General features: G+C 31.5%; 1 protein-coding gene across 3 annotated transcripts in view; it reads right to left on the minus strand.

The window, feature by feature from the left end:
- Positions 1–12,500, minus strand: part of LOC144971438 (cilia- and flagella-associated protein 337-like) — a 42,856-nt gene that overhangs the window by 25,499 nt on the left and 4,857 nt on the right. For all 3 annotated transcript variants that reach the window (XM_078912348.1, XM_078912349.1, XM_078912347.1), the window contains 8 exons: positions 7,456–7,596; positions 6,339–6,632; positions 5,577–5,665; positions 5,110–5,202; positions 4,075–4,167; positions 3,164–3,287; positions 2,014–2,083; positions 370–570 (listed from right to left, as the gene is read on the minus strand). In XM_078912348.1, coding sequence (XP_078768474.1) covers positions 370–570; positions 2,014–2,083; positions 3,164–3,287; positions 4,075–4,167; positions 5,110–5,202; positions 5,577–5,665; positions 6,339–6,632; positions 7,456–7,596 — 1,105 coding nt within the window. The remainder of the gene's footprint in view (positions 1–369; positions 571–2,013; positions 2,084–3,163; positions 3,288–4,074; positions 4,168–5,109; positions 5,203–5,576; positions 5,666–6,338; positions 6,633–7,455; positions 7,597–12,500) is intronic.

Here is a 12,500-nt window from a genome sequence, read left to right on the forward strand (position 1 = left end):
ACTTATATTTCAGTTTCTATCAACACCGAGCTTTTCCAGAAGTGTAATTATGATTTTTTTTAATATAAAAGATCACATTTACGCTTCTGGAAAATGTGCAGGAGACTCGTAAAATTTGTTTTTATATGTTACAGGAAATTTTTAAATGGTATCAACAAAGTTGCTTATCAGAATATGGATATTCGACCGACACAAAATAGTGGTGGTGTAAATAATAAACTTTCAAAAATATGTATCTATTTCAATTAAAACTCAAAAGTTTTGTAGTAAAATAAGCATGTTCAAAGCATTTCATGATTGTGCATATTGTAGACAATTTAATCAAATTGTATTATCCAGACTTTGATGAAAATAAAGATGAATACTTACCACCAGTGACAATTATGGTTTTTGCCTTAGAAAAGTCAAAGACCTTGACCCCCTTATAGACCTTGAATACTGTTTCATCGGCTTCTAACCTAGTCTTGGCTTGGTTATAAGTGTATTTGACTCGAGAACGTTCTTGACTGGTGTTCATATCCTTGATTTCCTTTAATTGGGATTCAACGTGTGTACTTCCAATGGTGGAACCTATTAGAAGGCATAATGTATAAGGTGTAACATTGTAAGAGAGGAACAGAGAAGGAAGAGGAGGATGAGGAATAGAAGGATGACGGAAAATGGAAAGGGTGGAGAAAATGAAAAAGAACCTTCTGCTTGTATAACTAGATATTAAATGTTAGGTATTACCTAATCATATTTTAAATAAAAATAAAGCAAAACCCACTGTAATCAGAAACCTCCCCAATCCGGAAACCCAGCAAATCGGAATGAAATTCCAGGGAACTGAATTTTCTCACCATTCTTTACCTCTTTAATTGGGAAAAGGTCCCAAGCTAATCGGAACAAATTCGTCTGAGCCTGGCATTCATTATGACGATTTCATTGTCACTTTTCCCAATTTTCCCCTTCCAAATATCATATGAACAATGCAATTAGAGCAGGAACACCCAATCAAAAGTTCTCACATATAGACAGCCAGACCACTGAATAGTGCACTAAACATCTGTACTAAGGGTGTATTATTTCACAATTTATTTTGCAGTTTACGTCATTGTCTTTCATCTTCCGAAGTGTGAAACGAGTCTCATAAATATACCGTCAAATTCAAAAAGAGGTGGGATGATGCATTGACCCAATCTGATGTCTGCTTTGAAGGTGAAGGGGTAGTGGTGGGCCTAATGTTTTGTGTGCACAATCAATGGTGCACTGTTTTATTACAGATGTTGACAACTGTATGTCCAGTTGATATCCCTTTGGATGTCTCCTCTCAGGTTACCACATACTATATTAGTACAGTCCAAGTGTCTACATTTGACATCAATATGATTTTCATTGGCAATTGACTGGATTGGATGAACTGTGTGTAAACTAAATGTTCTCGTGTCATTAAAAAAAAACCTTATAATTTAATTAATTGTCTTTTGAATGTGATGCATGATGTTGAAGAGTTTGTTTATGAAGGTGTCACCCACAACAACAACAAAACTGAAAAGGAGCGATAAGTTTTTGCATTAAAAATCCCCCCCCCCCCCCTCCCTCCCCCCTTTTTTTATCGATCCTAAAGAAAAAAAAATGAATTACAATTCTGAAGACAAAGAATGAATCAGTTGGTAGACCATCGTTTTTGGAGTCAACACTTCTTTACCAGTCCCTTTCATAGCTACACATGTAAAGAGATTGCCTTGACATGAAAGCAAGTACTTAGTACTCCAAGGCCAGTGGAATAACTGAAATCCTCACCTCCCCTACAAATCTGGAAATCCTGCTAATTGGGATTATTTTGGCGATGACGGACATTTCCCCATTAGAGTCGATGATAGTGTTTATTTCTTTTTCTTCTTCATATATTAAATGGAAACAGATTTTTTTTAAAAACATATATTTAAAAAAAAATAATAAAAATAGGAAAGCTGAGGTAGCTCAGTGAAAGACTGTTGAGCGATTTTGAAGATCTTAAAGCATAAACCTTACCTATGACCAAAGCTTTGTTTGAATTATTAGAACAAGAGATGACCTGTCCAATTTCATGATAATACTTCAACTGAAAAATAGGTAAATATATATTTCACAACCATTGGCACATTAGCATGGGTGGTTCTTGGATGTTGTGCATTACCTGATCATTTTTTCCCAAAATAATAGAAGTATATAATATGTTTGTATATGTGGTGAAAGGACTCAACACGTAAGGTTTTTTCTCTATCTCCGCAGCACCTTTGCAAAGAGGAAGGAATCTGCTCATATTTTGATTGTCAGAGTACAATGTCAAAAAAAATGTTATGTACAAAGCACATCCCGATATAAAAAGCAGTATGTGGATTCTGCAGACGAGGAAGCAAGGCTAAAATAATAGATTTATAAATCTAGCTATCATATTTCAATACAGAATTAATGTGTTACAAGTAGATAGATAGTAAAGGAATTATCTGTTCACAGCTTTAGAATAGTCTTGTTTATGCACAATTTCTGATCTAAAGCTGCAAGCATCTCTCCAGTTCGTCCCATGTCTTTTGCAGCATTATACAGAGCGACTGCTTCTCTTATTTTTGTCTTCAGGTGACGTCATATACAAAAGAATATTACAGTGTCAAGGCAATGTTACAAGTTGACATCTTTAGATTGACATGTTAAATAAAATAACCTTTCAAAAATTATGTCGGACACAGCCAAAATAAATCACGATTTATGTCAAAATAACCCTTTTCTACTGATGATGCCATAGCTCAGCTCCAAAGGTTGCAGTGTTAAAACTTTTGTCAATCAAAAGTTGAATAAATTCTACACATGCGGCAAAAAACTGTTTGGTGAAATATATATATATATATATATACAATGTGTTTTTTTATTATTGACACATTTCAGATTTGAATTACTCGAGAGCTATATAAGATTTCACCAAACGGTGTTTTGTCACATGTGTAGAATTTATTCAAGTTATGTATATATATATATATGAACTCCAACATGGTTTTAGGTCCAGGCGCTAATGTGAAACAAAATTAATCAGCTTGAATGGAAGTCACTCCAAACTAGGAGGAATTGAGTGCACTAGGAAACTGATGGGATTAGGCCAAACAAGAACATTATCAAGTCAATTAATTAGGGTAGATAATAATCTCACCTGCCCAACCCATTCCCCATCGTGAACTTGCCATCTGATAAATTTAACATTGCCTCCATTGATGACGGCATCTAAGGAAATGCTGGCAATGAATCCGTCATGCTTTGGCATTTTCCACCACGTTCTGCAATTGTAAGTAATAAATAATTTATATAAAATACCCTCCATCAGTCCCAGAGTAAAGTTTGTGACCCATTACCTAAAACCGATATTATCATATCATCATTCAACTCACATTGAGGGCTGAGTGCCAATCTTCTTCTTCTTATCATTATTTCGATGTCACTATTTTACTTTGTGAAAATTCTTTTAATACATTCAATTGTCACTTACTACTTTTTGTCATTCGACTCACTTTGAGAGCTGATAGCCAATCTTCATTTTCTATTCCATTATATTATATACAGTTGGTCATTCGCCTCCCGACTCATGCTGAGAGTGCTTTCAATAAAGTTATAACTATTAGATAGTAAAATTTAATAGTTTGTTATATCTTCTTTATTTGACAGTGACGCCCCTTTCTAGTAAGAACCCAATACGGCCTCAACATTGTGCATTGAGAAAGCCCACTACAACTCTAGCGCAAAATAAACACTTAATCTTGCTTGCACTCTCTCGACCTATTCATAACCATACCGCTATAACTACAACTACACAAAGAGAGCATCTGACTGCACAAAGCCTGCCAAAAGAGCAGCATAGCAGCATACAACACGTACCAACATCAATCCACTAATACCCAAGATACAACAACATCTCATCCAGAAGATACTACACATACGATTGTTGCTGTTGCTACGAAAATGGGATAAACTGCTTTGTCCGATGTTCAAGGTTTAAAAGTAATGCTAGTTTGTCATATATTATTGAGGTTAGTCTTTGAAACCTCCACTAAGGGTCATGATACTTACCTCAAACATTCTCCAGCTGATTTGATGACTAAAATGTTAACGCATCCAGCGCTATCTCCAAACAGAATTAAACACTCATCATAACCTGTAAAGCTGTAAAAAAGATATTAAACAAATATAGTCAGAAATTATATATATTTTAAGGGTTACTTATATTATTGACATAATTAATTATTTTACGTTGTTGTATTAAGCCATACTTTTCCAAAATAAATAAAGACAAGAGTCTTTATACAATTTGATGTATACATAAAAATAATAATAATAATAATAATAATAATAATAATAATAATAATAATAATAATATAATAATAATAATAATAATAATAATAATAATAATAATAATAATATAATAATAATAATAATAATAATAATAATAATAATAATAATAATAATAATAATAATAATAATAATAATAATAATAATAATAAAAAAGAAAAGAAAAGAAGAAGAAGAAGAAGAAGAAGAAGAAGAAAAGAAGAAGAAAGAAGAAGAAGAAGAAGAAGAGAAGAAGAAGAAGAAGAAGAAGAAGAACAACAACAACAACAACAATAATAATAATAATATCAGTAATGATAATAGTAATAATAATAATAATAATAATAATAATAATATAATAATAATAATATATAATAATAATAATAATAATAATAATATAGTAATGATAATATATATATATAATAATAATAATAATAATAATAATAATAATAATTAATAATAATAATAATAATAATAATAATAATAATAATAATAATATAATAATAATAATAATAATAATAATATAATAATAAATAATAATAATAATAATAATAATAATAATAATAATAATATGATAATGATGATGATGATGATTATGATGGTGATGATGATGATGATTATGATGATTATAAAGATAATGATAATGTAATTTGATTAAACACTACAGTTGGTCACATATTTTTTTAACTGGGACAATACAGAAGGGGGTAGCATTTTTGGAATGTAGAAAAGCTGTTTGGACTCAAGAATACCCAAATTAAAGGGGGATATCCTCACCTGTAGTCAAGCTTGAGAGGAACAGTTTCCAATCCACTGATTTGACAATAGGGCTCGAATGATGATAATTCAAAGAACTGGATTTCTCGGTCTCTGTATAAATTCAAGAAGTGAAATCATTGTTGTTATGGATTCTTACAAATATGAATGGATTCATACAAATGGGTTTTAGTGGGATTTTAACTACAAGCATGTAATGATTGCAAAAAAAGCTTATAATATAGTTATGAATAGGAAAAGGAACCAAATAGAACACATAAAAAGATTTTGTAAAAAAAATAAAACAAGAATTTTCACAAACATTAGTAGCTAATAACTAACAGGTGAAAATGAAATCAATTAGATACTTGTCTTAAACCTTGTTCAATTCCAAGAATTTATTTTGCAGAAAATTAATGGTGGCTACCGACAGAAAAAATTAATGATGGCATCCGAAAAGCAAAGATGCAAAATATTGAGGTAGTTACCCTGTGCCAACAAGAAATTTGTTGAAATGAGGCATCAAACAAAAGTCTGTAATCCATTTTGGCTTAGTTCTGTTGTTCAATTCTTGATTCTAATAAATAAGAAGGAGGGGGGGGGGGGGGGGGGGGGGAGAGGACATTTTAAGCTGCGTTTCAGTGGTGAAAATATGATTGTAAAATATCATTACAAAATTAATTGTATGGTATTGGATCGCGAAATATACATGAAAACATTAGGAATTATATACAAACTGTGCATTCTTCATTTTTGAACTCATCACTTTATTGTCAAGTTCCCATAGCATTTATTAATAGTGGAACATGGGTTTTGAAAATAAATGATTAAGAAAGCCTTGCTTTTACCCTTTGGAAATATCTAAAAAACACTGTTATCATCCACTGGCTCAAAATTAAAGATTTACCTGCAATCACGATATAAAACTTAAATGCAACAAGAGGATTAAAAACTAATGCTGAAATTTATTTTGTTTGTACTGGTTGTTTTTTTAGGTTGACCAGTACTTGCAGCACACATGGATCATTTATGCACCAAGAAAAGTAATACAACAGGCTTAGATAAAAGGGGGAACAGATGCTAGACTAAGTAAACCTCTGTAACCAGTCTAAGACAAAAATCATCACCTAAATCTTTCCAAAAATGAATATCTATACCATGAATCAGTCTTTTTGTAATCGGATCAAAATTCCTGGGTTTTTGTTTTTTTAAAGAGTTGTCACAAGAAAAAATAGTATCTAAATACTTACAATGACACTCCTAAGCTTTTTAATCTCTGTGCTTGGGGACCAGAATGACACTGTGCCCTCCTGACTACATGCAACAAAGGAACCATCAGATGTATTTGTGATACGAAGAATAGGGTCTCTATGGGGAATATTTTCAATCTTCGCAGGCAAATGGAAGGTCACCTCTTTGGCCCGGAGATATGAGTCTTCTTTTTCAGCATATTCTAGCTGCATGTATGTACAAAACTCATTCCATGTGATGTTTCCTTCCGATGACCAGTCAATCTTCATAAACAATGAATCAATCTGGGCTTCCTGTCGATGAATGATATGAAATATGTACAGCATTACAACTCACCGGTGCTTGCTTCAATTGTACTAATGTGCCCTTACAATGATGGGTTAAATTATCTTAGATTTATGAGTCCAGTTGGTAGAGCACTTGGATGGCAAGCGAAGGGATCAATATCAGTCCTTGAGGAATTCAGAGGGGTTTTTTTACCCATATGTCCACCCAGCAGTGATTGTGTACCTTGGTACTTAAAATCAGACAGAAAGTACTTTGCAATAGAATAGCATCCTATCCAAAGGGTAATAATTATTACTATCCATCCATTTGATGTTTTAAAAAGCATCAGAAACCATGGCCATATGACCCTGAACAGAATGAATGTGTAAATTGTTAGTTTATTCTCAAAAGTGATATTGACTTATTAAAATCAAAATTAATATTTCAGTTGTTCGGAGAATTAATTAAGACTGGCATTTATCGATAGTATAATACAGTTGTAACAAACAAAAGTATGGATTGGTTGAAATCTAAGGTCGGAAAATCTTGTTGATTCTGTAACTTGACTGAGTGTTACAGTCTTGTCAAGAATTTTGGAAAAAGTGCTTTGGAATTTTAGTTATACAACTTGTGAAAATGTGAATGTATCCGACCTTTTGATTTTGTCCCTTTTGAATGTTAGTAAATGAATCCTGGCACATAACAGTTTTCATTCAACAATTTAAAAGAATTCATTACAGTCCTTCATATATTGCTGTAAACAACATTACCATTGCATAACAAAAAAAAAGTAATCTTTAAACATGTTTTAATAAGTGGTTAGAGGTCAAACGTTCAGTCGAAACTTACTTTGGTTGGGCTGAGATGTAATTGTTGCCTCAATACGTTCTTGAAATCGTCCAAATCCAGACATCCTGTTCTGTTGACATCTGCTGAGGCAAATGCTTTCTTTAATTCTTCGAGAGTGTCAATGCTTATCTTTTCCTCGATCTGTGATGGATATTGTTGAATTTAAATTTGAAAGATTTAATAAACATCTTTGATAACATAGTCTGTTAGTTTATTGAACTAAATAGCATATTTATTTTGCATTACATGTACATATTCTAAAAGTAATTACATCATACTTCAATAAAAACCTACAGTTTTACAATCTATAAACCGTACAGTAAACTGGCAAATAAATCCAATGTTTCCAAATCCTTCCTTTTAAAGGACACAAGAAATCAAACTAGACGTTATGTATACTGTGATATAATTTTCAATGATCTAGGCCTATAATATATATATATATATACATATATATATATATATATTATATATATATATATATATATATTATATATATATATATAATATAATATATATAATATATTTATAATATATATATATATATATAAGAAGAAACATTGTATCAGCAATAACTAGATAATCATAAGCTTTGCTTATCGCGTATCACCTGATGTTTTTGACTTTTAAAATAAATTTCTTTCGCCAAGTAAAAAAAACTTGTCTAATGATAATAAATATAGGAGAAGAAAAGTTTTGGTGATGATGATGATGAAGAAGATGATGATGATGATGATGATGATGATGATGATGATGATGATGATGATGATGATGATGCTGATGATGATGATGATGATGATGATGATGGCGGGGATGAGGATGATGATGATAGATGATGATGATGATAATGAGGATGTTTAATCTATTTGTGGTCAACCACTCAATTGCTTGAAATGTAAAATATATTAAGTCAGAAAATTTGTTTCAGGTTGCGACCATGACTGAAGACAGTAAAAAACAAAACACCAAAAAAAAAAAAGCACTGAGGATAATACAATTTAAAAGGCAATATTATGGAAGGTTTCTCCACTAGTAAAATGTCATCCTTATTAAATAATTGGGGATATTAAAAACAATCCAAATGTGCGAGAGAAAAAAAATACAATATCACTTCACTGCTACTGTGATCATCAGTGTCATACTGTACTCCTCTAAAATTTTATGTTAATATCAGAATAATGAAGATGTTACTGCTTGAAGCTAGAAGGATAAAATACCGATAAGTATTGAATTGTAAGCTTTAATTTATTAGACGAAAACGGATACTGCAGACTATTTCGTTTTTCCCCTTTATCGAATGAGATCCATTCGTCCTTAGTGTTTTATTCATCGTGTTTTGTTGATAAAGGGGGAAACCCGAAATGTCTACAGTATATGTCTTCGTCTAATAAATTGAAGCTTACAATTCAATATTTATCGTTGTTTTGTTTTTTTTTAATCAGAGAAAGTCATACCATTAGTGATTATCATTGGAGTCTCTTCGTGGATAAAGCTGACTAATGTATTTCTTAGTATGTGCAAAAGACAACAGTTAACATATAATATAAAGAGAAAATTTGCTCAACAGGCAAAAAAAAAAAAAAAAAAAAAAAAATCACCTCTATAGTTAAATCAATATTAATTTTTCTGTCCGTCTAGTGTATTATTATTATTATTATTATTATTATTATTATTATTATTATTATTATTATTATTATTATTATTATTATTATTATTATTATTATTATTATTATTATTATTCATGAAACACGAACACAAATAGCAGAGAAAGCACTGTAAAGACAACTGCTGTTGTTCCCTGTCATTACCCATACCAAACGACGACCTTACTCTTTCATCACAGCTACCGTTCACTGACAAAACGATTTATTTCAATTTGATCAAAATTCTCAGATACATCGATATGGCCCTTGATATGACATTGACGCTGTAGTGGTATGTCTTTGAGGTTTTTGGTTAAACTTTAATTGAGGCTCATCTTAATTCATCAGTATTTGAACTTTAAAAAAAAAAATCTAGCCAACCCCCCCCCCCCCCAAAAAAAAAAAAAAAAAAAAAAAAAAAAAAAAAAACAGGCCTTTAGTCGATGTACGGCAGCACTCTAGTTATTTCCGCTCTTCTAGCGCACAATAAATCAAATTAGTCTCTAAGAATCGAATATAGTGTAATTGAAATTAACACGTCAAATAATAGACTAGTAATAGGTATTTGCCTTTGGGTCATAAAAGGTCTCCTGACAATCACGCATTTATTGTTGGCTCTTGGCCTATATTATAGGAAAGGTCATTCAATATCCGACAAGAATGTAAATACAAAATTATGATATCATAATGATTCGATATGGGCACGGCTTAGTTTGAAGTCATCAAACGTGAAAGCAGCCATTCTTACTTGACCGACTAGGAATTTGAAGAGAAATATAATTTTATTATATTGAATTTAAATCGTTACACACTGGGGTTTTCTTTTAATGCTCTTGCTCATGCAGCTACTCCAAGTGACCCTTTCAAATAATCATGATAATAATATCTTTATAATACTATAACATTGTAGCATGTGTAATATTAAATGATTTAACCATGCAGCAATCACATAATGGCACAATACGTTTTGGGCCTTTTTACATTTTAAAATGCATGTATGTGTTTTGCATTATGGTAAACAGAAAGCAATGTTTTTTTAAAATGGTAGGTTTAATATTTAACGTGTTTAAAAACATTATATATATATATTATATATATATATATATATATATATATATATATATATATATATTTTATATATATATATATTATATATATATATATATATATATATTATGTGTGTGTGTGTGTGTGTGTGTGTGTGTGTGGTTCTTGGCTCAAATAGCGACTCAATATCACTATGTTTACTTTCAATAGCTTTAGTTTGTCTCGAGATCGGTGTCGTGGGCGGCGTAAATTGAGTCAATGGAAAAGACATCACATTTCCTTTTCCCACTCAAATATCATGTATAAAAATGCGTGTAGCTTTTTTTCCTTCAAGGCGATAAGCACGTATCGTCTTCCACGTTGACTGTTACAATCAAATATTTAAATTGTTTCATTTTCTGTCTTAAGAAAATTGTATCCATAAAACAACGAAGATGTACCTAAAAACAAACAAACAAACAACAACAACAAAACAATTTAGATATTTAGTCCAAATTACGATAATAATAATCCAAAATTGATTTTACCCATCCTTTATATTGTTCCTTTTCTTTGGGAATTTCAACAACCTTGTTTGGTTCAGACAACTTTCTTCTTTCCACTGGCGGGAATTCGTGATGGCAATTACAAGGCATCGGTATTAGAACAACGCCTCTTCTACTATCATCTTTACTTCCTCTTCTCGTCCGCCTCCTTCTCCTCCTTCTAGCTTTCGCGGAATGGGCTCCATCTTCTTTTCCGCTTTCAGCTGAAGCACTTCGTGAGCTAGCACTAATACTTCTTCTTCTATGGTGTGGAATAAATCCGGCATCTTTGTTGTTCAAAGACAACACGTCTCCCAATGAGGGCAAGGAGCATGGTCTAGATGTGGCAATAACATCTTTTACTATCGATTTCATTCTTGAACTACTGGCGCCTTCGCTGGCAATGCTAGCTTTACTGACATTACTGGCACCCCGCGTCATTAACGGAAGTTCGGGAGTTTTAACAGAAATGGGCAAAGTAGGCTGTATAATGTTTTTAGGAATACCCGCAGATGATGAAGTTCTGGGATTGGCTGAACTCTTTGCCTCAACGTTTTTCTTGTTTACAGAGAAGTTACTTTTGATTTCGTTTGGCTGTTTAGATTGTGCAGCTTGTTTTGAATTCTTCTTGGATTCCGTTGGATTCCTACTGTGTGGAACAGTAATTGTTTCGATTTTAGGTGGCAGATTAAGACTTGTATTTTGTGGAGATTCTGACTGATGCATCCTTTCAACCCTGACACTTTCAAGGCGGGCGTCAAAATCCTCTGGCGGCTCATTTTGATCACTTGGAGTCAAACGACTCATTAATGAATCTTGCAGAAGATCTAAATTCCACACATCTGAGCCAAAGGCAGAAGCCATACTGGGTTTTAAATTACACAAACTGTATAATTTTTTTTTTAAACACACGACTCCAGTCTGAGCAATCAATACACTAGATTAAACCAAATGTCTATGCAGTTTGGAAACAGCTATATTTTTGGTATTATTCCTACTTTGTAAAGCTCATAAAACACACGGCATCAAAATGAACTATCAAAACACGAACAAGAATGCTAGCGGTTAGTCTAAGATAAAATTAAGAAATTAAATTGTTCCAAAACAGCCATTGAAACGTGTGGCCAAAAGCACATGAACTTAAATTATCCGTGAAAATTATAGTGACCAGCTAGGCTAATCATAATATTATGTTGATTCCACAAATTATCATTAAATCCTCAATCACTTAAAATATCCTTGCAGGAAATTGAACCAATCGAAGCCACTCCAATCAAATACCCCAGAAAAATAAAAAGATTACGACTATTTTGCATCTAGGCTATCTCTAGACCTCTTCTCATTCTATACACCATTTGCGTGAGTTGGGATAGAATGTCGGGCCAGACTGTTGCTCTCATTAAAGTTGCAAGATGTCACCAGAGATGTTACAGTGTTACCAGGCTCCCGAGAGAAAAACTAATTAGGAAAGGTTGTTCCACCAAAAACAAGAATAGAGAATCGGAAAGTGACAACAGTGCTGTATACAACTTTAGAATCACTAATAATAATAATAATAATAATAATAATAATAATAATAATAATAATAATAATAAAATAATAATAATAATAATAATAATAATAAATAATAATAATAATATAATAATAATAATAATAATAATAAAACAATATAATAATATATAATAATAATAATAAAAAAATATAATAATAATAATAATATATAATAATAATAATAATAATAATAATAATAATAATAATAATAATAATAATAATAATAATAATAATAATAATAATAATAATAAGTGCACGCACTTGTTACAAGCAGAATTAA

Source organism: Berghia stephanieae, chromosome 4 (assembly GCF_034508935.2).
Source record: "Berghia stephanieae isolate SIO BIC M18660-M18661 chromosome 4, UCSD_Bste_1.3, whole genome shotgun sequence".
Classification (NCBI taxonomy): Eukaryota; Metazoa; Mollusca; class Gastropoda; order Nudibranchia; family Aeolidiidae; genus Berghia; species Berghia stephanieae.